Raw genomic sequence first — 24,169 nt, 5'->3', positions numbered from 1 at the left:
CGTCATTTAAACAGCCGCTTAGTCCCAGGGGTTCACTCTGACATCATAAACCTATGTTAATGTACATTACTGCAGCATGGTAAGATTAACCTGGCTTTGTTGCAACAGACCACTCTTTACACAGGGTGTCATACCGCGACACCATCAGTTCAACCACCATCTGCTGTACACTGAGTGTACAAAACACTCCTTCCATGACATAGACTGACCAGGTGAATCCAGGTGAAAGCTATGATCCCTTATTGATGTCGCCTGTTAAATCCACTTAAATCAGTGTAGATGAAGGGGACCGGTTTGTGTCAAGAACTGCAACGCTGCTGGGTTTTTCACGCAGAACAGTTTCCCGTGTGCATCAAGAATGGTCCACCACCCAAAGGACATCCAGTCAACTTGACACATCTGTGGGAAGCATTGGAGTCAACATGGGCCAGCGACCTTGTGGAACGCTTTCGATACCTTGTAGAGTCCATGCCCTGACGAAATGAGGCTGTTCTGAGGTCCATACACAGTCACGGCATATGCAAAGGACACATAGGGCTGATATGCTGTATTCTGATGGCTATGTGTCATATCCCTCAGGACTTTCCAGGACAGACCTGGAGAGGGCTCTGCGCCAGCTCTGGCCCATTCCCCAGGCAGCCCTGGCATACACTGGCTCAGTGCCATCCACCCTGGCCTGTTCACCCAGCAGGCAGCACGGTACGTAGCATACGCACACTCGCTCAAACTCTTACACGCGGAGAGTATACCCACCACGGCCCAAGGACCATATGTCAAGCACCATATGTGTGCTGAGTTAGGGCCAGGTAGTCTGCATAAAAAGCTCCTACTTTACTCTGCTAGGGCGTTGTCTTTGTGAGGGCCCCAGTCTTACCCAGGGACTGTAATACAACACAGATGCAGGTAAAGAAGTCGAGGTGGGAAGCAATAGTGCTACTACACACACTGTGTTTTTGTTAATGGCTGCTGAGGGGGTTTTTCACTGAGGGGTGTGAACAGAGACGACTGTTTCGGAGTGGGAAGAGGGGTGGGTTGTGTGCGTGCATGCGTTCGTGTTTGGGGGTTTGGGAAGGACTTTTCTGACCCGTGAAGGTGCACTCAGTCACTCTCCGCCCTCGCCCCATACTGCCCCCACCCCTCACCACCCTTACTCTTGGGTGATGTCATCGCAGGCTTAGAGAGCACAAATCACCCCCTCCCCTCAACCCCTGCCATACTCCCTGAGAGTTGAAATGAGTTTACATTTATGACCTTCTTTATTTTCCTCATGTTCAGCGATGGCAGGGTGCCTTGCTGTGCTGCGGTTCCCTGGCCAAATCCACAGGTCCTTCCATGGCTGGGCCCTGTAACCAGACCTTCCCTCAACTCAACTCCTCACATAAACCGACTGTGATGATTATTAAATAAAACAACAATAAAAACACAAAGCACGTCGATAAATCAAGTAGCATTACGGCCAATCAAAAGTGTGGAGCTCTCTGTTTTGACACTGGAAGCCGACCCTGCACCGTAGCTGGTCAGATTTATCACAGCAGTTAAGGGAGGATCTCTCCTGGATTTGCAGCCCCAGTGACATCATAAATTGCGCCGTCAGGTGAAGGTATAGTGTTCCTCACTCCAGCAGCAGGGTGCACCACGCTCTCGCGTTTTGGCTGGAACAGGATGGCTAACTTTCCCTCCCCCTTCCTCCGCCTACTTTTTCCTGCCCTTTATCAGCTTTTTATTGAGACGTATACAACACACGGCCCGGGCGCACTCACACGCACACTCACACATTCACACACATGCACACTCAACACGCAAACTCCAAGGACATGCCTCATTACACCCAGCTGGCTGCAACCTCATGGTTCTACAAAATACAGAGAGGGTTATGCTGTATATTTATGTATTTGGCTTCTCCCCAAATGTTCATTTGCTTTGAGCTGGCCAAGATTAAATGTAATTCCTTCCTGGTGCACACTCTAAGTAAGCGAGCATGAAGGCATTTGCGGACTAATCTGGTAGGGGAGGAACTGACATTCAAGGAAGTTGCTTTATCATAACAGTATATTTGCGGTTCACGGACGCGTGTCCTCCCTTGTCTGAATGGACTGCTTTCTATCATTCCAGTTACCCGACGCTGCAGATCTGTCACTGTTGTTGTGTGTTGTTTCTCCCGCCACCGTTTCTCCTGTCGGTCTGTCCTGTGACTGTCTCGGTTGAAGGGAGGGCCTGGCGGACGAAGCGACCTCCGAGTGCCAGCTGAGGCTGCTGACCTCTGACCCGAGATGCAGTCCCAGGTTGCTGCTGACCGCCATCCTGCACAGAGACTGTCACCTGCTGCGAGTCCTCCTGGAACACTCCCGTAAGACATTCTGATGGAAATACTCTAACAACCTGCTCGTTGCACCACACACACCTGGGAAAGGTGATTGAAAATGAAAAATGAGTCCGATATCCAACACAATTTTCTGAGATGTTATGTTGTTGTTTTGTTGGTTGCACAAACTCTTCATTCTCCCAAATATGATATATTTTTTTATTCATGTGTTAGATCTTTATTAGGCAAAGTGAAACCAAAGACAAGCCCTCCCTTCCCAGAGGCCCATGGGTAGGATAGGGTTCACTTTGGTTATGATTCCTTTAAAATGTAATCTGTGCCCAGGGCCCCAATGGAACTAATCACATCTATGGATGGGCTGTGCAGTGCCTGAACATCTTTGGATGGAGCCCATTTGTTTTATGGAGTTCTCATCATCCTCCTCATCATCATCAGGGCCTTCATCATCCTGACTAAATCAATAGAGAGCCGTAATAAACACCCAACAGGGCTAATCTGAGCTCACACACTGACCTTTAAACATCTCCTTCTCCTCTCTCCACGTTGGGAAAGTGTAACCTTTAAAGACTGTTGTGCACTTGCACATTCATTCACATTAAAGCGACCTCATTAATAACAACGCCAGCCTTCTAAGACGACGGCAGCTAGCTAGCATTTCTCCCCACCGTCGCCCGGGCCTGCACTGCGCCGTCGTAAATCAACATCGCCACCACACCGAAGTCTACCTCGGAGACCAGCTAATTAAGAGGAACCAGACAAACCCGGCCATCCTCCTTGTCCCAACTCTCAGCAGCCACTGCTGCCTTAACTGCTCTCTGATAGGTGGGTCTGTCCTCTCGCGCAGCAGCAGGCCGGGCAGGGGTTTCTGCTACGCTAGGTCCTCTCTGTAAATGAGCAGCTTTATACACGGGACTGTTTTATTATCATCACACACTGTGTCTGCTTCCAATTACAGAGAGAGAGAGAGAGAGAGAGAGAGAGAGAGAGAGAGAGAGAGAGAGAGAGAGAGAGAGAGAGAGAGAGAGAGAGAGAGAGAGAGAGAGAGAGAGAGAGAGAGAGAGAGAGAGAGAGAGAGAGAGAGAGAGAGAGAGAGAGAGAGAGAGAGAGAGAGACTCCTCAGAGATGGAACAGTAGTCTATCTATCATAACTCATCTCAGGCTCCATAATGGGATAATTATTAAAAGGTGTCTAGTTAACCTGCCATGCTCTTCAGCACCCCAAGTGGAAATTAATATAAGTCCCCCCTTTCCCCTCGACAGTGGGCATGGCGCTATCACCACGCGCCCTCTCCTTAAGGACCAATTACCAGGCCGACAGACTACAAGGCGGCAGCATTATCCACATAATGCAGTGTAATAGAGTGATTGTAGGTCAAAGGATGTTTGACCACTTTTTTTGTGCCGCGTCGGGAGAAAAAAACCAGAAAGGAAATCAATTCCCATCAGTGGTTGAGCGGCGATGGGCTTCCTGGCTTCTTATTAAGCCGGGTGATATTAGGGCCCCTGCGTCCCTTAATGCGGCAGGTAATTTAGGCCTGTCATTTTAAAACAGTCCAACATTTGTCAAGGGGGAACGCAAACAGCTCCCTGCCTTCCATCAAAGGGCCCGCTCATTGAGAGTTGCGTTGCATTCGGCCTCCTATTCAAATACCTGTCATCTCCCACAAAACAGACTGACGGACGGCCTCTGGACCTGTGCCACTGGAGGAACACAGATGATCCCCTTCCCCCTCGGCCCCTACCCCCACCGCCCACCCCCACCCACAACCCTCACCACACCATGCCTGCAGCGACCCCCACAAGGACATCCTGGCAGAACGTGTTCCTACTTATTTCCTGCCTTCCATCTACTAGATATTCATCCACAAGAGGCTTGGGCATTCAGTTGTTATTGTATAGTTTCACTAAAGATGTGTGGGTGTGTATTTTCTATGCCAATAGTTATTTTGTTACCTTTCGTTGGCGTGTCCCAGTTTGGACAGCCTTGAGATATTTTCTCACTTGACGCTTTTGATATTGCTTTATTTCCACCTCTCCTCAGCCCCCACCTCGAAGGTGCAGCTGGGGAATGTTCTGTATCATGACGGCTAAGGTTGAAATGGAAGGTTAGCAGTGCACGGCCACATATTGCAGCTGAAGAGACCCCATTCAAAACTGACTCACACTCCCAAACGTGTTTGAATGCTTGGGTTTCACTATTGTACTTGGCATTTTATGTGTGTCTGTCACTTCAACTTTTCCTAAAAGAGGACTATCTTTTCAGATTTCTGCATGGAGGAGGAGGCAGATGCTGATGCTGTGTCTCCTGTGAAGAGCGATGCTGGAGATGAGTTTATGGAGGCTATGTACAACGTGCTCAGCTCTCTGAACAATTTCCCCAAAGCCCTGACTCTGGCCCTGGAGACTTACTTTGACAGAGGACACTTATGGGACTATCTATACAGCCTGGCAGGTACTCAAACCTCATTGTTGATAGAACCTGTATTTAACAGAACCTGTATTTTACACTGGAGTGCACTGTACTGTAGGCACTCAAGAGCACACAATGCAGGATACAGACTGCGTTTCCAAAGAAACGCACTGAAGAAACCTACAGTTGAAGACGGAAGTTTACATATACTTACGTTGGAGTCATTAAAACTCGTTTTTCAACCACTCCACATGTCTTGCTAAACTATAGTTTTGGCAAGTCAGTTAGGACATCTACTTTGTTTACAGACATATTATTATTTCACTTATAATTCACTGTATCACAATTCCAGTGGGTCAGAAGTTTACATACACTAAGTTGACTGTTCCTTTAAAAAGCTTGGAAAATTCCAGAAAATGATGTCATGGCTTTAGAAGCTTCTGATACTCTAATTTACATAATTTGAGTCGAATGGAGGTGTACCTGTGGATGTATTTCAAGGCCTACATTCAAACTCAGTGCCTCTTTGCTTGACATCATGGGGAAATCAAACGAAGACCTCTGGTTCATCCTTGGGAGCAATTTCCAAACACCTGAAGGTACCACGTTCATCTGTACAAACAATAGTACGCAAGTATAAACACCATGGGACAACTCAGCCGGCATACCGCTCAGGAAGGAGACGCGTACTGTCTCCTAGAGATGAACGTACTTTGGTGCGAAAAGTGCAAATCAATCCCAGAACAACACCAAAGGACCTTGTGAAGATGCTGGAGGAAACAGGTAGAAAAGTATCTATATCCATCCAGAGTAAAACGAGTCCTATATTGATAACCTGAAATGCCGCTCAGCAAGGAAGAAGCCACTGCTCCAAAATCGCCATAAAAAAAGCCAGACTACAGTTTGCAACTGCACATGGGGACAAAGATCGTACTTTTTGGAGAAATGTCCTCTGGTCTGATGAAACAAAAATAGAACTGTTTGGCCATAATGACCATTGTTATGTTTGGAGGAAAAAGGGGGAGGCTTGCAAGCCGAAGAACACCATCCCAACCGTGAAGGACGGGAGTGGCAGCATCATGTTGTGGGGGTGCTTTGCTGCAGGAGGGACTGGTGCACTTCACAAAATAGATGGCAACATGAGGAAGGAGAATTATGTGGATATATTGAAGCAACATCTCAAGACGTCAGTCAGGAAGTTAAAGCTTGCTCGCAAATGGGTCTTCCAAATGGACAATGACCCCAAACATACTTCCAAAATTGTTGCAAAATGGCTTAAAGACAACAATGTCAAGGTTTTGGAGTGGCCATCGCAAAGCGCTGACCTCAATCCTATAGAAAATTTGTGGGCAGAACTGAAAGAGCGTGTGCGATCAAGGAGGCCTACAAACCTGACTCAGTTACACCAGCTCTGTCAAGAGGAATGGGCCAAAATTCACCCAACTTATTGTGGAAGCTTGTGGAAGGCTACCCAAAACATTTGACCCAAGTTAAACAATTTAAAGGCAATGCTATCAAATACTAATTGAGTGTATGTAAACTTCTGACCCACTGGGAATGTGATGAAATAAATAAAAGCTGAAATAAATCATTCTCTCTACTATTATTCTGACATATCACATTCTTAAAATAAAGTGGTGATCCTAACCAACTTAAAACAGGGAATATTTACAACGATTAAATGTCAGGAATTGTGAAAAACTGAGTTTAAATGTATTTGGCTAAGGTGTATGTAAGCTTTTGACTTCAACTGTATGTCCTAACTTTGCCATGGTCCCTAATGTTCAGATATGGATCCAAATACATCACGTTTTGGGAAATAGCCAGCTTGAGCTGCAATTGATTTAGTTTGACTGGTACAACGGAACCAATGGAATAGTTCCAAAATTACAAACTCCAAGCTAAATAAAACACACCTAAAATTAAATATATGAAACTATTTGACATGTGTATTTGACCCACGTCAGGTTCAAATCAACATATAGGTTAACGCTAAGTATTTGTAGTTATGTGGCCGTGTGTGGGTGTGTGTGAGTGCGTGTGTGCATGTGTGCGTGCTAGTGTGTGTGCATGCCCATTGGTAAACACTGTCGTCACCATTGTAACGAATACACCACGTCCGAAGTGGGCTTTTATCCAAATGAATTTGAGGCTCAGTACAAATAATCCTAAACTATAGCGCAAACCCTCCCTTAACTGGCTCTCTGGTGACTGTTTACGTGTTGTCATTTCCATTACAAAACATAGAAAAAGCCCCGCTCCAACATCAGTTCATCCTGTCGAGCTATTCGTACTACTAATCGTTCAGTGCTCAATAACACAGACTGCAATTATTCCCTGACACTTCCTTTTCTCTGGCGAAAGCTTTGATTTTGGGTTTAATCAGGGCTCCTGTGGAGTCCCAGCTCCTTTTGCTGTAGTTTTTGTCTCCATCACATGCGAGAGGTAATTATTGTTGCATAAATTAGGGTGATTGGATAGGAGGTTGGAAGGGGAGAAGGAGAGAAGACAGTGGTGGATTCACTCCTGTAGTCTCAATGTCACCCAGTGCTCTCTCTCTCTCTCTCTCTCTCTCTCTCTCTCTCTCTCTCTCTCTCTCTCTCTCTCTCTCTCTCTCTCTCTCTCTCTCTCTCTCTCTCTCTCTCTCTCTCTCTCTCTCTCTCTCTCTCTCTCTCTCTCTCTCTCTCTCTCTCTCTCTCTCTCTCTCTCTCTCTCTCTCTCTCTCTCTCTCTCTCTCTCTCTCTCTCTCTCTCTCTCTCTCTCTCTCTCTCTCTCTCTCTCTTTCTGTGTGTCTCCCGCTATCATTGGCTTAATTGCAGCTCTGGGATGCACCTCCCAACTGAGATGGTGTGTAATTGAATTTTGGGGCACAGGAGTTCCCCGAACCAAACTATTCATCTCTCTGGGAACTTCTCTACTGTTCTGTGTGCTCTTTACAGTCTGTAATGTCCAATGACTGAACGATCAGCTCGAGCTGGTTGAAGTCTTATGTGTTGAAGTAGTCAGTGATTATATAAGTGCTGAGTTGTGAACAGGGTTTGGGTGTGGGTTGACTTTTGACAATCGGGTTGAGGTTTTGGAGACAGAGGTCTTGCTTTACCATGTAGCAGACCTATATCACGTTGTTTTTTTCTACTTTCTGTTTTGAAGGGATGGAGAGTTATAGATGGTAGGATTCCCCTGGGACTTCAATGCATTCCAGTCCTGGCACTGTACTAAATCTCTCTGTTGTAGCTCTTTGTTTTACTGCTAATGCCGTGGAAACGTTATGAGCGCCGTACAGCTGCACACTGTTGCTGTTCTGGTACTGATATGTACAGGGTATTGAAGGCCAAAACGTTGAAAGGCCTGACTTCGGCAAAGCTGGTATCCACCTAATGCCCACCTGGCTTTGATACAGAATACCTCTCTTCTCCTGGTAGTGGGTTTCAAACACTTCTCAGCACCAAAAGATTAAAGGTTGCAACGTTCAGCTTTTTAAATCTGTTGTTCTGTTTTCAGTTTTTCACCCTCAAATAATCTTTCTCTCCTTGGCACTGAAATTGTGATTTATAACCGGTGATTGACAGAGTTTTCTCACCTGATTTCCCAGGTTTCGATAAGTTGCTGATTTAAATACAATGGTTGATAAGCATTAGCCAATTTAGAAGAAGAGCACTCTGGAACACTCAGAACGACTACTCTTCCTCTGTCATGAAAGTGATTGCTGACCCTGTCCTGTCCTGGCCTGTCCTAGATTCAGTGCGGCCTGTCCCCGTGGTGATCAGCTTTATCCGGGCAGTGGTCAACCAGCCTGTCCACTGCCTTCTGGGCCATCTGGTCACCATGGTACTGGCTTGGCAAGCCTCTGAGGAGCCCCTTTCCCCCCTGCTCAGACGGGACGTCCCAGACAACATCCTCACTAAAGTCCCCAAGGAGTGGAGCTATACCCTTCAGACACCCAAGGGGAGGGAATCAGCTAAGAGTACGTACTGGCGCCACTGTCTCACTTTGAGCTGGATTTTTGTGTGGACCAAATTCTAGAGATGACAAAAAATGTATATTCGCATTGCATCTCTTCTTCTAATACACTGGAACCCAATTGATTATCCATTAACTAAATTAACATATTTATTTCATGCTCAGTATTGTTTGAAACACTTTGTTTCCTGACCCCAGGTTTGTCTCTCCTGTCTGTTCAGGTGTGGTGAATCTGGCCCTCCAGGCCCTCTCCTTCATCTACACCAACCTGCCCTCGGCCGTGGCTTCCCTCCCCCTGCCAGTACGCTTCCTCTTCCACACAGCAGAGAAACACCTTTCCCAGCATGCTCGGCAGCTGCGCTCAACAGGCCTGCTCCTCTGGGCCCTCCTTAGCTGTCTCTGCCAGTGCCTGGAGGACCCCAACTCACTGGAGCTGCTGTGCGGTTTGCCTTTGGACCGGGGGGCCAAGGAGAGACTGGCCCTGCTGTCAGAGTGCCTCCAGGGGACCATGGGCCAGGGCCAGCAGAAGGGTGTGCCCAAGCCCACTGTGCACAAGGTACTGCAGGCTCTGGAGGAGAGGAGGCCCAAGTGGTGCTCCATGCAGCTGCAGAAGGCCCGCAAGCTCTGCTCCGAGAGGTGAGAGGTCAACCTAACTTAATCCTAACCTAACTGTAATCCTAACCAAACCTAATTTATCCTGCAGAATGTCAGCAAGCTCTGCTCCAAGAGGTGGGATGTCAACTCTGGACACCTACTGTGTGGACAAACACTGAGCTGCAGTCTATCCATTTCTCTCTTTATAGTCTTCAGGATGTTTCGAATATAACAGTGTCCATTCAGGACTTATTACAACAAAAGAGATGATCATTAGTCACGTTAGCTTTGATATTGAAACTGCAATATATCTTCCAATACATAATTCTGTTGAATGATCAATCTGCCAATTTTAGGACGAGATTAATTGAGGCAGATTATATAAAAGCATGGCCCTGAGAGAGAACCACATGACCTGCAACTGAAGTCAACCCTTCCATAAATTCCTGTTGACCTGCAAGGAAAGTGGTTAGTCCCACGCTATGTTTTGTGTTTACTTATAACTACGATCGGATGACTACAGAAAACACTTTTCATCAGGCTCAATGTATCACTGTAGAAGGATAAGGGCCCCTATTCAGGTACATACACAGATAGGGATCTAGGGGTGCCTTTTTGCCCTCCTATGAGAAAAGTGTCCTTTCAGATTGGTGGCATTTCTTAAAGGGGCATTCTGCAATTCAAAGAACAGCAAAACCGACACCCCACCACTGTTTTGGCAAACAGATGAGGGATGGGTTGGAGATATGTTGCCACTCTCAAATTCTCAGACAGAGCTATGGATACCAGGGCTGACCATCCATGGGATCAAAATGACAGTTTTAACCGACAAAATGACGTTGCCACGAGCAGCACCGCATGTATTGTGCTGCTGCCATGCTATGTTGTTGTCTTAGGTCTCTCTTTATGTAGTGTTGTGTTGTCTCTCATGTCGTGATGTGTGTTCGGTCCTATATTTATATATTTTTTTTTAACCCCAGCCCCCGTCCACCTTTTGCCTTTTGGTAGGCCGTCATTGTAAATAAGAATTTGTTCTTAACGCTCCCGTTGTGTTCGTTTCATATTAATTAGTTCTGTGTTCCCGGTCCAAAATGACCACCCCATTATAGCTGATTATAAATCCATAGTAATACATATATGATCACCTAATGTTGTGTTAGATCTTTTTTCAACTTCAGTTCTTGTGAACATTACAAGTTTTGAACTTCTATTTGCTATTTATGGCCTGTAGGCCTCATTGATCTGAGCTCATACAACTCATTTTTGAGTTAAAAAAGCATAATGTCCGGATTATTTTGACTATAACAAATACTCCTATGAAACATATTGTGCTATTTATCACAGACTACTTTGTGTCAAAGTTTAACAAGGACTCTCTCCTCCTCACCAGTGTCATGATCAAAGATATGATCAAGAGCCTCACATACAGTATATCGTTTGGTCATTGTGCTGCCACAGAATGAATTGTGAGCAAGGCCTCAAAAAAGCTTAACATACCAGAGCTGCAAAAGTTCTATATATTATTGAAACAATGTTGCGATTGTTTGAGAATGCCAACAGGTCTGGTTCCCGTGGGGGAAAGATTCTATTGGGGAAAGGTTCCCGTGGGGGTTGCCATGGAAGCCAAGAAGGGGAGTGAGGTGTGTGTGTGCTCAAACACACATGCATGTGGGGGTCTGGGAGAGGAAGTGTTGAATTGGCATGTGCCTGAACTCAATTTTATACACTAATTGTAGTCTCACCCATTCATTTCTAATGACCGGTCATTTTTGACCGGGAACACCACAGGTGTACAAAAGTTAAATAAAACACCCAAAATGTAATGAAAATCATCAAAATGTATTTTGTGTGTTCAGATGCCCTGTGTGGACAAAGTCATGGAACCTTAAGACAATCAGATTTAAATTAACTACATTTTTTCAGAGCGAAAACTTGTAAATCGGTCCAATTCGACCGGAACACAGCAGGATGGTTAACTGATTTGCCTAGTTAAATAAAGGTTAAATAAAATAACAAAGTGTTTCAGTCCGATGCATGGTGTATTCAGCCAAATTACATTAATGTATTTGTGATAGAATGATTTAATGAGTAGTATGCTATTCAGATATGTTCTTTAATTCAGTGTATGTACCAACCCTGATGGATTGCGTCATCAGTTGCAGACGTTTTTCATGGGAATGAACAAGATCAATGTATTTTGAGACATGATATTTATCGTAAATGATGGACATTCTACAGTCTGAATGGAAAACAAAGTAAGGCAACGGGAAATTGGGTTTGAGTTTGTCTCATACTGTCTGCCCTTTGACCCCGAGCTTGGTGACTTATTCCCAGAACCTGCACCTCTGACCGCTCAAGACCAACGAGCAGAAAAGTCTGGACACATTTATCCTCGTTAAAAATTATTTAGCCGTCTGGGTAACGGAACCACACAAACACAGCGGCTCGCAGAAAGAGAGAGAGAGAGAGAGAAAGACGGAGAACAGATTAGCTCAAGTGTTCCAGGAAATGGCCTGCTCCTAGTGACAGGAACAAGGGGTGGTGGAAGTCGTAAAAAACGGAGAAGAGGGGGAAAATGGGAGGGGAAAAAGCGAAAGACTGATTATGTATCACCTGTCAGAGCCATTCTTTGAGATCATTACTATTCATTAAAATAACCTTCACTGGGAAGTGAAGCCTGGGTTGTAAACAATCAGTGTACAGTGGCATCAGCGGGAGGGAAGGGGGGCTCGCCAGTCCAAAAACAACCCCCCACCGCCCCAACCTATCCTCACACACACTCTACCCCCCCAACTTGTCTTTGTAAAGTAATTTGTAGAGGAGAAGATTATTGTTCTCCATCATGGTGACCCTGACTGGACTGACGGGATGAATACACAGATGAAGATGAATGCAGTTATTCCTTGGCGGAGGTCTGCCTCTTTCAGGGCACATTGGCCCTAATGACATGATTGATAGGCTGTCCTAAATCCAGAGAGGCCCTCATTAATCACCCCGCTGACTGAATCCAATCATCTGCTTCACCTGCACAGTGATGGACAGGAAAGGATACAGCGCAGGTGCTGACACGGATGCACGGATCCGCTACCGGGAGAAGGAAGGGCCTCGCCCACCTCTCTCAATGTCACATCCGCCAAAAGCTGCCTGACAGGCGACAATGTTTCTGCCACCTTATAATTACAAAAAGACGAGAGAGAGAGAATGTGAAAGGGAAAAAAACAATGACAGGAAGTCCATCCGGACGGAGGAGAGCGTTTGACGGACGGCGAGCGTCGTGGAAATGGCGAGGAACATAGGAAGGGCAGGGAAATGACTCGGGCCTCTGCTAGGGTAAGGCGCTTGTGTGTGTGTGTGTGTGTGTGTGTGTGTGTGTGTGTGTGTGTGTGTGTAGATATTGCGCACACATGCACGCAAGCACACGCGCTCACACACACGGTGAAATCATTTATACTATATCACAGCTCTATCAATTCCAGGCCTTTATGTTTTGAAACACCTCCGTATGAAGAATCTGATAGACTAGAACACAATGTATCTATACTTTACGTTCACTTTCTGTAATTGAAACATTAAATGAAAAGTGGGAACAATAGTGCTGCCAGAAAATAAAAGCCCAAACCTTGAACGCTCCTACATGTTTTTAAAGTGTAAAGCTTTCATATAATAGGCCTATAACTTGATACATTCAAGTGCAGTCACAACAGAATAAAGTGTGGCTATGGATTTCGAGCTCATTGGCTAAATCCCTCAAAGAAATGGAATGTTCAGGTAGCAGATATTCATGGTAACTGTGGCTTTTTGTTTCCCCTGCCTCCTTCTTTCTCTCTTTGTATCTCACCTCTCACTCTTTCACCCCCCTCTCTTTATCTCTCTCTCCCTCTCTCAGTGCGTTTGAGTGGGGCGAGAGTGGTGTTCCACAGGAGGGGGGCGGCGGTGTGGCTGAGGCGACTGAGCAGAAAATAGGGCTGATACTCCTGGAGATTTGCCACAAACCAGGTGGCTCTGAGTACCTGAGGCAAATCTATCATATCATCCAAGTCAATGAGGTAAGGAAGGACTCCCTCTCCCCCGCAATTTGGTGGCCGCTGGCCTGGGGCCGGCGTCTGCTCTGGGGGGAAGGGGTAGGGGGAGAGGGTGAAAGTGTGGGGGGTTACCGCTGGATCCGCCTGCTGCCTGTCTGCCTGGCTGCCTGGCTGAGACCAGGAAGACCCAACTCTGACACCATCACACAGTAGTATCCACTGACCTCCCTGGAACTTATGTGTAGTACAGGTGAGTGATGGGGCTGGAGAGATGGAGAGAGGGAGGAAGGAAAGGGGTGAGGGGGTGGGAGGAGGACAGAAGTCTAAAGATCCTCAAATATCTTCTTGGTTATTGTCCTTTTTCTTATGGTGGCTGTACGCAAATATAATGTCATTTGACAATATTGTAACTGATAGCACCAAATCCACTTATACCACAATTAAAATCCCTTCAACTCATCCTTCTTCCACTACTCTCAGCCTCAGTGAGTGGTAGAGGGATGTTGTTATTAGCCAGGAGGCCCAAACACGTTCCAAAGTACCCCCTACTAGTAGCCTCCTCTACCCAGACAAGGTCAAGGCAAGGATGGCCAGGTCAGGCTGGACGGCTGGGCTGGAGTGTGCTGGCCTGGGCTTGGGGGGGGGGGGTGACAGGCTGACTGATGTGTGTGCAGTGGATCCACACTGGTGAGCCTCTGTTCACACCCCACTCCCCCACCACCGGACCAAGCCTCTTCCTCCACCTGCACTTCTGCAAAACCATACCAAAGGTTACACTGTAGAAATGAGGGTAGAAAGTAAGCTCCTACCGTGAAATAGTTATCTCTGCATCTGGATATCTATACATATCCTCAGCCATTGTCCTGTATCTCTGTTTCTATTTCTAATGCGGTCTGATTCATTTCTACTTTTGTTGGGCCAATCAATCAGGGAACACACACACACAGAGAGAGAGAGAGAGAGAGAGAGAGAGAGAGAGAGAGAGAGAGAGAGAGAGAGAGAGAGAGAGAGAGAGAGAGAGAGAGAGAGAGAGAGAGAGAGAGAGAGAGAGAGAGAGAGAGAGAGAGAGAGAGAGAGAGAGAGAGAGAGAGAGAGAGAGAGAGAGAGAGAGAGAGAGAGAGAGAGAGAGAGAGAGAGAGAGAGAGAGAGAGAGAGAGAGAGAGAGAGAGAGAGAGAGAGAGAGAGAGAGAGAGAGAGAGAGAGAGAGAGAGAGTTTTGACTTTTTGTCTTTCTTTACTGAAACATTCTCATTTCATTTAAAACTCACCACCCAACCTCCCCCTTAAAAATAAAACCAAAAATACATCCTGTAATGCATACATGTACCATACTCGCCTTTCCAGCAACCACATGATACAAGCCAACATCACAATACTGAAGACAATACCCACTCCTACAACCGTATATCCAAAATATCCCCAGCTATACAGACAGCCCCCCCAACACACCATATCTCCTGAAACATCTCCACACTTTTTATCATTTTATAGAACTCAAACTCAACCCTAAGGCGCGCAGAGACCATCCCATTAAACAATAATAAAGGGTCTGTTATCGCCCCACCTTTGACCCTGTTCCTCCTTGTTAGCCAAATAGCTAACTTTGCCTGAGCAAACAGAAAATTCAACAAAACACATTTTTCCTTCTCCTTACTTGAATACCTGTATCCCATTATGAACACCCCAACAGTAAAGACCACCCCCAACCTCTCACACAGACATTCCAACAGAGACATTAATGGCATTAATCTGGTGCACACAGAAAACACATGAATCACAGTTTCTTTCATTTTACAGAAAGGACACTCCTGCCCGACTCCCGGTTCAACCCGTGCCAACCAGCTGTTAGTGGCCAGGGCTCCATGTAGAACCCTCCACTGGAGGTCCCCTGACCTCTTTGGTACTGGGGGTTTGTAGAGCCCCCCTCCATCTAAAACCCACCATACTCTCCACCCCACATACCCCCTGCCACTGATGTGCCTTCACTCCTGTTAGGCTCCTAATGTTCCTCACCTTAACACAGAGGTTGTAGAGGGCTTTACCTCCCACCCCTTCAAACTCCCCCAGGCTCGGAGTGTTAAAATCTAACAAGTCCTCCAGACCCCCTTGCCAGTCTCCAGTCTCTGCCGTCACCTGCAGTGGCGGAAACATTGGTGGCCCCTCTCCCTTTGGCTGCTCAAACATCCCCCTTACCGGCTCAGACAGTGCCTCCTGGACCTCCTCCAGGAATCTCTCCAGCAGCCTAAGAGACGTTATTCCTGTTTGCTGTGCCAAGACTTCCGGGCTTTTCCACCCCTCCTCTCCCAGGAGTCTCAAGTCACCCAGCCTTTTTACACCCCCTGCCATCAGTTGCCTCTGCAGGGTGGCCGACTGGACCGATCTCAAAGGGATGGCTGGGTTGTGGAAGATAGGCTCCTCCCACACCCACAGCCCAGGCTCCACACCCCCTTCTCGTGTGTGCCTTAGCAGCTGCCAGGCCCTCAGCACCGCAGAGTAAAAATCTGAGAGACCTGCTGTACTCAGCCTCTCCAGCTTCATGAGGAACAGCTGCCGGTCCAACCCTAAATCTCCAGCTCTCCTCAGCAGTGCGCATGCTGGTTCCCTCCAGCCAACATCAGTATGGTACAACAGTCTCTGTGCCGCCTTTAGCCGGAAAGCAGCCATCCTGCTCTCCAGTTCCACCAGGCCCTGTCCTCCTTCGTGGACGGTCATATACAACACTGCCGCCCTCAGCCAGTGATGGCCCGACCAGAAGAAGTCCACCAGCTTGCGTTGCAGGTCTGCAAGCAGACCGGCGGGGGGGTTGAGGACAGCCAGTTTATGCCACAGGGAAGATGCCACCAGGTTGTTAATTATCAGCACCCTCCCTCTATATGACACTTGGGACAGGAGCCACCTCCACCTGGCCAGTCTTGACACCACTGCCTGTGACAGCCCCTCCCAGTTCTTCCTGACCCACCTCTCCGAGCCCAGGTACACCCCCAACACTTTAAGCCCTTCACAACCCCACTGCAAACCCCCTGGAAGCAGAGGAGGAGCCCTATCCCCCATGCCCCACATAACAGAGCTTTGCTCTTGCCCCAGTTTACCTTAGCTGATGAAGCTCCCTCGTACACCTTCAGACTGGTCTCCAGTGCCTGCATATCCTTACCATCCCTGACCATCACAGAAACATCATCTGCATATGCTGACACTGCTATGCCTGTCACCACACCCATACCTGTCCAGCACACTCCCTGCAGTCTCCTGCGTAGCAGGCCTAAAAAAGGCTCAATGGCTAATGTGTATAACTGCCCAGATAGAGGGCATCCTTGTCTAATGCCCCGTCTCACCCAGACTGGCCTACTGAGCCCCCCCTCCCACCTTAACCATACATGATGCCCCAGCATACAACAGCTTCACACAGGTCAAAAAACTCCTCCCAAACCCAAACACAGACATCACATTAAACAGCTATTCATGGTCCACTCTATCAAAAGCCTTCTCTTGATCTAAAGAGACCAGTCCAAAGTTCACATTAGAACCTCTCGACAAGTCCAACATGTCCCTAATTAAGAACAGGTTGTCCGTGATTGAGCGTCCCGGTATACAATATGTTTGGTCCTTATGTACTATCGAGTCCAAGTGGGACTTCAGTCTGTTAGAGAGGACCTTGGCAAATATCTTGTAGTCCGCACAGAGCAATGCCACAGGCCTCCAGTTCTTAAGTTCACACAAGTCCCCTTTTTTGGGCAGGAGAGTCAGAGCCGCCCGACGGCAGCTCATCGGCAACTCTCCTACCCCGACGCATTCACGCAACACGCAAAAAAAGTCCTGTCCAATTATTCCCCAGAATTTTTTATAAAACTCCACTGGGAGTCCATCGACCCCCGGTGCACGACCGGGGGACATCTGGGTTACGGCCTCTGCCAGTTCATGGGACAACAGAGGAACGTCCAAATCGTCCCTCTGTGCCAGAGAGAGTTTAGGGAGTTCTGTGAACAAGACCTGAGCACACAAAGGATCACACTCTTCTGCCCTATACAATTCAGTATAAAACTCCACAGTCCGCTCCCGCATCTCACCCACCACAGAGGTCACCCGCCCATCAGACAGCCGTAGACAATGTATACCCTTGGCTTCACTGCTCTGTCTTTCCAAACCAAAGAAGAAGGAGCTGGGAGCATCCATCTCCTTGAGCATGGAGAATCTAGCTCTTACAAGTGCTCCCTTTGCTTTAACCTGGAAAAAACTGCCCAGGTCCCTGCGTAATTCAGCTAAATTAGCCTGGAGGCCTACATTGCCTTGCCCCACCATCTCTACCTCCATCTCACTAATACACCGCTCTAGTTCCCCCAATACTCTCCTAGCCTCTGAGGATGAGAGAGCTGTGTATTGTTGACAGAAAAGCCGAATTTGGACTTTCCCCACATCCCACCATTGGCTCAGAGACTCATACTCCTCTATTTGCTGCCTCCACCTTTCCCAGAAGGTCTGGAAACCTGCGCAAAAAGTGGCATCTTGTAAGAGCTTTACATTGAATTTCCAATAGGATGCCTGCCGGGGCCCTGGTGAAATAGACAGCCGAGCCATGGTTATGTGATGATCGGAAAACCCCACCGGGAGAATGGTAGCGCCCAACAGCCTATTGCTCCGATTCCTAGACATATAAAACCGATCAAGTCGGGCTGCACTCACCCTAGCCCCAAAAACCTTCACCCATGTGTACTGTCTTGTGTTCGGATGTTTAGTTCTCCAAACATCCACTAAGTCGAACTGATTAATAATGTCCCTTAACACTCCCACTGACACTGAATGAGGCTCTTCCCCATTTCTGTCTTTTGTAAAATCCATTGTGCAGTTCCAGTCCCCTCCGACCACCAGTGTCTCCTCAGGCGCTACCTGTGAGAGTTCCTGTCTAAGACTCCCAAATAGAACCCCTCTTTCTCTCCCTGTGTTAGGCGCATACACATTTATAAAGACAAAACCCATGTTGTTAATTTCTGCTTTAACAACAAGGAGCCTACCCCTACACACCTCCTTTGAGGAGCACATTTTTACAGACAGACCCGGTGCAAAAAGGACTGCCACTCCTGCACTAAGATTTGTCCCATGGCTCAACACACTTGCCCCTTTCCACCAGAGCCCCCAATCGACTTCATTCAACACATCACTATGTGTCTCCTGCAGAAACAACACCTGTACTTTTTTTTGTTTTACATATTCACCCAACACACTCATCTTTCCCGCATCTCTGGCGCCATTTATATTGAGCGAGCCTACCCGTAGAGTCTCCATAAGAAGTGGGAGAAAAGCCAGCAGAGAAAAAAGACCAATAGCAAAGCTCAAAAACCCCAGTGTCAAAAAGAAAGTATACATCTAAACAGTGTCCGAAGGTAAACCCTTACGCACTGTTGTGACCCACTTCCTCAACCTAAACCGTTTCCTGGGTGAGAGGACACCATGCCCCTCATTTTTCACAGCATGTTGTACTGATTGGACAAACTTTCTTGAATCAGGGAAAAAAGCCTCAAGATTAACTTTTTTACCCTTGGTCTCATTCAGGAACCTTGTCAGTTCTCTCAACGTGTACTTAGACCCCTCTGCTTGACTTGCTGTCAGCTCCGGGCCTATTGAAGAGGAGTCTGAAAAAAATATCTCCTCATCCTCTTCCTCAGACTCACTTTCCTCCTCATCTCTATCTCCCACCCTGACCACCTGCTCTTCCTCTCTGGTCATGGCATCCCCCACAGCAACAGGCAAAATTTCCATTGTGCCTTTAACCACACCCTTTTTCCTTTTCCGCTTGGCACCCTCCTCCTCCCCCCTAGTCTCTTACACTTCCCCACTATACTCTCCTCATCCACTAGCATAACCTGACTAGACCTAGCATCCTCTACACCACCCTCCATAGCATGACTAGGCCCAGCATCATTTACACCATCCTCCATATCATAGCTAAGCCCAGCCTCAGCTACCCCACCATCTCTAGCCTGACTAGGCTTAGCCTCCACTACCCCACCATCTCTAGCCTGACTAGACCCAGCCTCCGCTACACCACCATCTCTAGCCTGACTAGACCCAGCCTCCACTACACCACCATCTCTAGTCTGACTAGACCCAGCCTCCTCTACCCCACCATCTCTTGCCTTACTAGACCCAGCCTCAGCTACCCCACCATCCCTGGTATGACTAGGCCCAGCCTCTGCTGTCTGCATCTCATTTCCCCCTGCACTTTGACCTCGATTTCCCCCACCGGCGCTTGTACCCTCACTTTGTCTACGGCCTTTATGTGGGCACGCAAAGCTCTTATGCCCCAAATCCCCACACTCAAAACACCGTAGACTGTCTGTGCTGGCAAACCCTGCATAGAGCCCCTCCCCATGCCTCACTTTAAAATGCACATTTAGCTGTTGCTCATTGTTGTTCATAAACACTTGCCTCCGGAACGAAACAACGTGCTTAACAGCAGCTGCCTGAAAACCTGCCGACAGTACACGAAACCCGCTAGCAAACTTACCAAAACGACTCAGCTCTTTCCTGATTTGATCGTCCGTAATAAACGGAGGTAAATTTGCAACAACTACTCTTCTCGAAGGGGTAGAAAGAGGTAAAACTGGGACCAACACATCCCTTACAAATATTCCGCTAGCAATTAGCCTACCAACCAAATGTTCTCTTTTCATGAACACCACCACCGCTTTGTTCATTCTAGAAGCAGAATGTATAAATTCAGCTCCTACCTGTTCGCCGACCGCGAGCAGAACCTCCTCCACCTTAACTCCATTCTCAGGAACACACCTGAATCCATGCCGTATCGACAGCGTCTCCTCCGCGCTAGGCTGAGAAGCCATCGCGCATACCACACCTTGCAAACCCCAGAAACCTTACTCTGTCTTCTTCCACCCTAACTCTGAAAAAAAACGGTGGATACCGCTAAAACAAATATTGCATTAACCCTCCACCATAGAAAATAAAATGTAAGAAAAAGATCAAGAAAAGAGTCTAGAAAGTTAGTTAGGCCAGAGTCCTCCGCACCAAACACTCAAACTCCAAAAAAACTCCCAGCATGCAGAGAGAGAGAGAGAGAGAGAGAGAGAGAGAGAGAGAGAGAGAGAGAGAGAGAGAGAGAGAGAGAGAGAACGACAGAGAGAGAACGACAGAGAGAGAACGACAGAGAGAGAACGACAGAGAGAGAACGACAGAGAGAGAGAGAGAGCATTCCAATGTCCATTACTGGATGTCTGGAACTATATCTGTAACTGATTAGTTTCTACTTCTGTTGGGCCAATCAAACAGGGAATAGGTGGTAGGAGAGCATCCCAGTGTCCATTATGTCTGGGTCTGTACTTTTTTAAATCAGAGATGTACTAATTAAAATTATATAATATAATAGGAATTGTGCTAAATGACCTTCCAGATAATTGTCTTTGAAGACAGCTGTACTTGTCCCAGTGTTCTTGAAAAAGTGTGAAATGTAATCTCTCTCTCTCTCTCTCTCTCTCTCTCTCTCTCTCTCTCTCTCTCTCTCTCTCTCTCGCTCTCTCTCTCCATCCTTCTGTTCTGTGTGTTTCTCCAGCCACTGTTGAGGTCCAAGCTGTGTGTGTCCAGTGACCCACCAATTGACTCTCCTCAGACAGTGACCTTTGACCTGGGAACAGACTGCCCTGGTCACCCCTCACCCCGGTTCAACCCCCTCCACCAGTTTAACCACATCGGCAGCAGCAAGTTTGACCAGGTGGGTCCTCTGTCCATTCTTCTTATCTTTTTGATACCATTGTTTCAATTAAAAGCTATAGTTAAGCAATAAGTCTGAATGTGTGTGTGTGCATGTACAAGTAACTGCCAAAATAATGGAAACACAATGAGGGATACAAAGTATATTGAAAGCAGTTGCTTCTACACAGGTGTGGTTCCTGAGTTAAGTCAGAATGACTGCTTATTAGCTTGATGGGGGGTCCAGTGAGACCCAGCGGTTCTATTGTTAAGCAATTAACATCCCATCATGCTTAGGATCATTTACAAAGTGCTGGGCAGGCCATTATTTTGGCAAACCATGGCTATGCCTCCATAGGATGGCAATGCCCCTATCCACAGGTCACGAGTGGTCATTGAATGATCATGAAAACGATGTAAACCATATGCCATGGCCATCTCAGTTACCAGATCTCAACCCAACTGAACACTTATGGGAGATTGTGGAGCAGTGCCTGAGACAATGTTTTCCAACACCATCAACAAAACCGCCAAATGATGGAATTTTCTGGAGAAGAATGGTGTCACATCCCTCCAGTAGAGTTCCAGACACTTATAGAATCTATGCCAAGGTGCATTGAAGCTGTTCTGGCTCGTGGTGGCCCATCGCCCTATTAAGACACTTTATGCTGGTGATCCATTATTTTAGCAGTTACCTGTATGTGTCTTTAAATTTGGGTCAAGGCCACTAAAGGTGTGTTGAAATGAGGAGTACTGGGTACAGTGACCACCTCAGAAGCTTTTTGGAGATTTCACTATTCTCCATAGGTCTTTCTCTCCTCACTCTCTCTCTCTCAGAGCAGAATTTAGTATGTGAAGGAGTCCAAAGAAACATTAAAAGGTGAACGAGAAGCGGGAATAAAAAATATAAAAAATTAAAAGCGACTTTTAAAGTACAGCTCTTCAAGGCTTTGAGCTGAAGCCCCTTTACCCCAAACGTCGTCCCCTAAGCTTCGCATCAACGTCAAGTTAAAATGTCTGATATTTTAGGAGCTACAGGTAGTTTGGTTCAATGTGAGATAACTTCTCTGTCATGGGACACACAAGCGATATCATACAAAACAATCAAGCAAAGTCCCATATTTTCCAGATACATTTTTCTCTTTGTACCTCTTTGGGATGCGTTGATGCTGTTGTGATCCCTTCTAAAATACCTGCGTTTTTGCTATTGTTCTTCAGAGCAGACACACTATAATCCTCTGGCTTTCTGTTTCTCTCGTTATCAGAGGAGGCTGCATAGCTTTGCATAGAAACACCCTATTAAGAGAATGATTAAAATGCCTTCTCCGCTTTAGGTGCCTGTGTTGTTTGTCAAATCAAATGGAGGGAGGAGAGAAAAAAGCCAGATCCATCAATCACGTCTGAGGGAGAAGAGGGGGGGAGGAGGAGGAGGAGGAGGGAGGGAAGGGTGCAGTAGTCACGTTCCCCTCCTTTTGTCAATTAAACTCAGCCTGGAGTTAAGAGTGACATTTTGGCAATCAAAGCAATCGGAATTTAATTTGCCTTTCCGACAAAGTGCTGTTCTTCCCTGCTCACAAAGGCGGGGGAGAGAGAAAGAGAAAGAGAGAGAGAGAGAGAGAGCGAGAGAGAGAGGGGAAGAGAGAAAGAGAGCGAGAAAGAGAGGGAAAGAGAAAGGGGGGCTGGGCGGTGTGCCATGGAGAAAACAGTTCGAAGAGTAACGACTCCCCTCCCAAAATGTATTTATCTTTTTATAAATGATGGCTACATCCCCCCAAATGGATTTATAAATTAATTGCTGTCTTATTGGAATAAAAACCTTCTTGTGCGGACATGATTGATATGGCGTGTCTTCGTCCTCGTTCAGGACCCCCTCCTCCTTAGTTAGTCCACCCCAGCTGGAGCTGTAATTTACTGATCATATTAACTCAGATTAATAACTAACAATAGTGTCTCCTCGTACATCAACAGGCAGCCGTGGGAGACTGGGCCTGGGACTGGGCCACACTGCTGCCAACTTACAAGGGGATGAGTCAGGTGACCTTGAGAGCACTACTGGCCAACAGGTAATGGCTCCTCCCTCTTTTGGGCTGATGTGGTACATAAACATACAATACCTAGGCGGTTGAGTTTCCTGTTTTATGAATGTATTTCCCCAGATCTCCCCCTTCACCAAAATGTCAGACTAGACAGCCAAATCATCAGGGACACTTTTTTGTGGATGGCGACTTTGCACTCTTACTTTTTCAAAAGACCGGGGCTCCTGTAAGTTTCATGGAAGAAAAGAGAGACAGAAAACAGTCAAAGTGTATGCATTTCTTAGAAAATAACAAGACTAAAGTATTCACTTACTGTAACAAGCTTTGTGAGGAGTGTGAGTGGAATGGAGAGTGGTGTGAGATAAGGGTGCAAGCCCAGGAAGAACTCCTGGCCCTCTGCTCTATCCTATTATCTGGGTGGGTGTACTGAGATGTGTGTGTATATACGATGAGCTTGTAGTGTGCCATGATGCAGATGTTTGATCTTAATTTGATCACCCTGTTGCTGGAGAACTTTCCATGAAATGTAAAACTTGTAATGTTAAAAAGGCTTCTGAAGTTTGTTATTTCCCCCTTGAAATGTCATACTTGATTTTCCCTTCCAAAAAAATATATCACCCCCTACAAAAATGTCCATGAATTATAATCCAAATAATAAATAACATTTCCTGTTGCTGCAGGATTATTTTCCTGCTGTAGCAAACTGGCTCACATTAAGATCCTACATCTGTAAAGGTGTATTCCGTCAACAGGCCTTGAAGAGGTTATTATCAACTGGGGAGAGGGGGCTAATTTAGATCCTCTTGTCACCTGATTGAAGCGGTGCTCAACTTTTCCAACTTTCTCTCCCTTCCCCTCCTCCCTCCTCCCTCCTCCCTCCTTCCCTGCTCTGAACAGGGACATACATATTTATGCAGGTAGGTGACACATATTAGGCAGCAATACTTCAGCCCACACTCAGCCCTCAATTCACAGCTGTCACCCTGAGAGCTATCAGGCTGCCGTAAGGCTAGTGCACCTTGTCTCGCTGGCCACATGAAATCCATTTTAAATCAACCTCATTGTTACACGCACCTTCTAACAAAGGGCAAGCTCTGTGTCTCTGCCAAGGACACTGTTCTAACAAGGGT

The 24,169-nt window shown here is 46.8% G+C and overlaps 1 protein-coding gene across 1 annotated transcript in view; it reads left to right on the top strand.

Moving 5' to 3' along the window:
* kiaa0825 (KIAA0825 ortholog) overlaps positions 1-24,169 on the top strand; it is a 155,282-nt gene that overhangs the window by 51,728 nt on the left and 79,385 nt on the right. The window contains exons 12-19 of the mRNA XM_014160881.2: positions 580-699; positions 2,208-2,347; positions 4,587-4,775; positions 8,470-8,697; positions 8,915-9,329; positions 13,174-13,333; positions 20,867-21,025; positions 22,972-23,066. Coding sequence (XP_014016356.2) covers positions 580-699; positions 2,208-2,347; positions 4,587-4,775; positions 8,470-8,697; positions 8,915-9,329; positions 13,174-13,333; positions 20,867-21,025; positions 22,972-23,066 — 1,506 coding nt within the window. The remainder of the gene's footprint in view (positions 1-579; positions 700-2,207; positions 2,348-4,586; positions 4,776-8,469; positions 8,698-8,914; positions 9,330-13,173; positions 13,334-20,866; positions 21,026-22,971; positions 23,067-24,169) is intronic.

The sequence above is a fragment of the Salmo salar genome, chromosome ssa20 (genome assembly GCF_905237065.1).
Source record: "Salmo salar chromosome ssa20, Ssal_v3.1, whole genome shotgun sequence".
NCBI lineage: Eukaryota > Metazoa > Chordata > Actinopteri > Salmoniformes > Salmonidae > Salmo > Salmo salar.
Note: the sequence above shows the minus strand (reverse complement) of the source record. Positions and strands in the feature narration are given on the sequence as shown.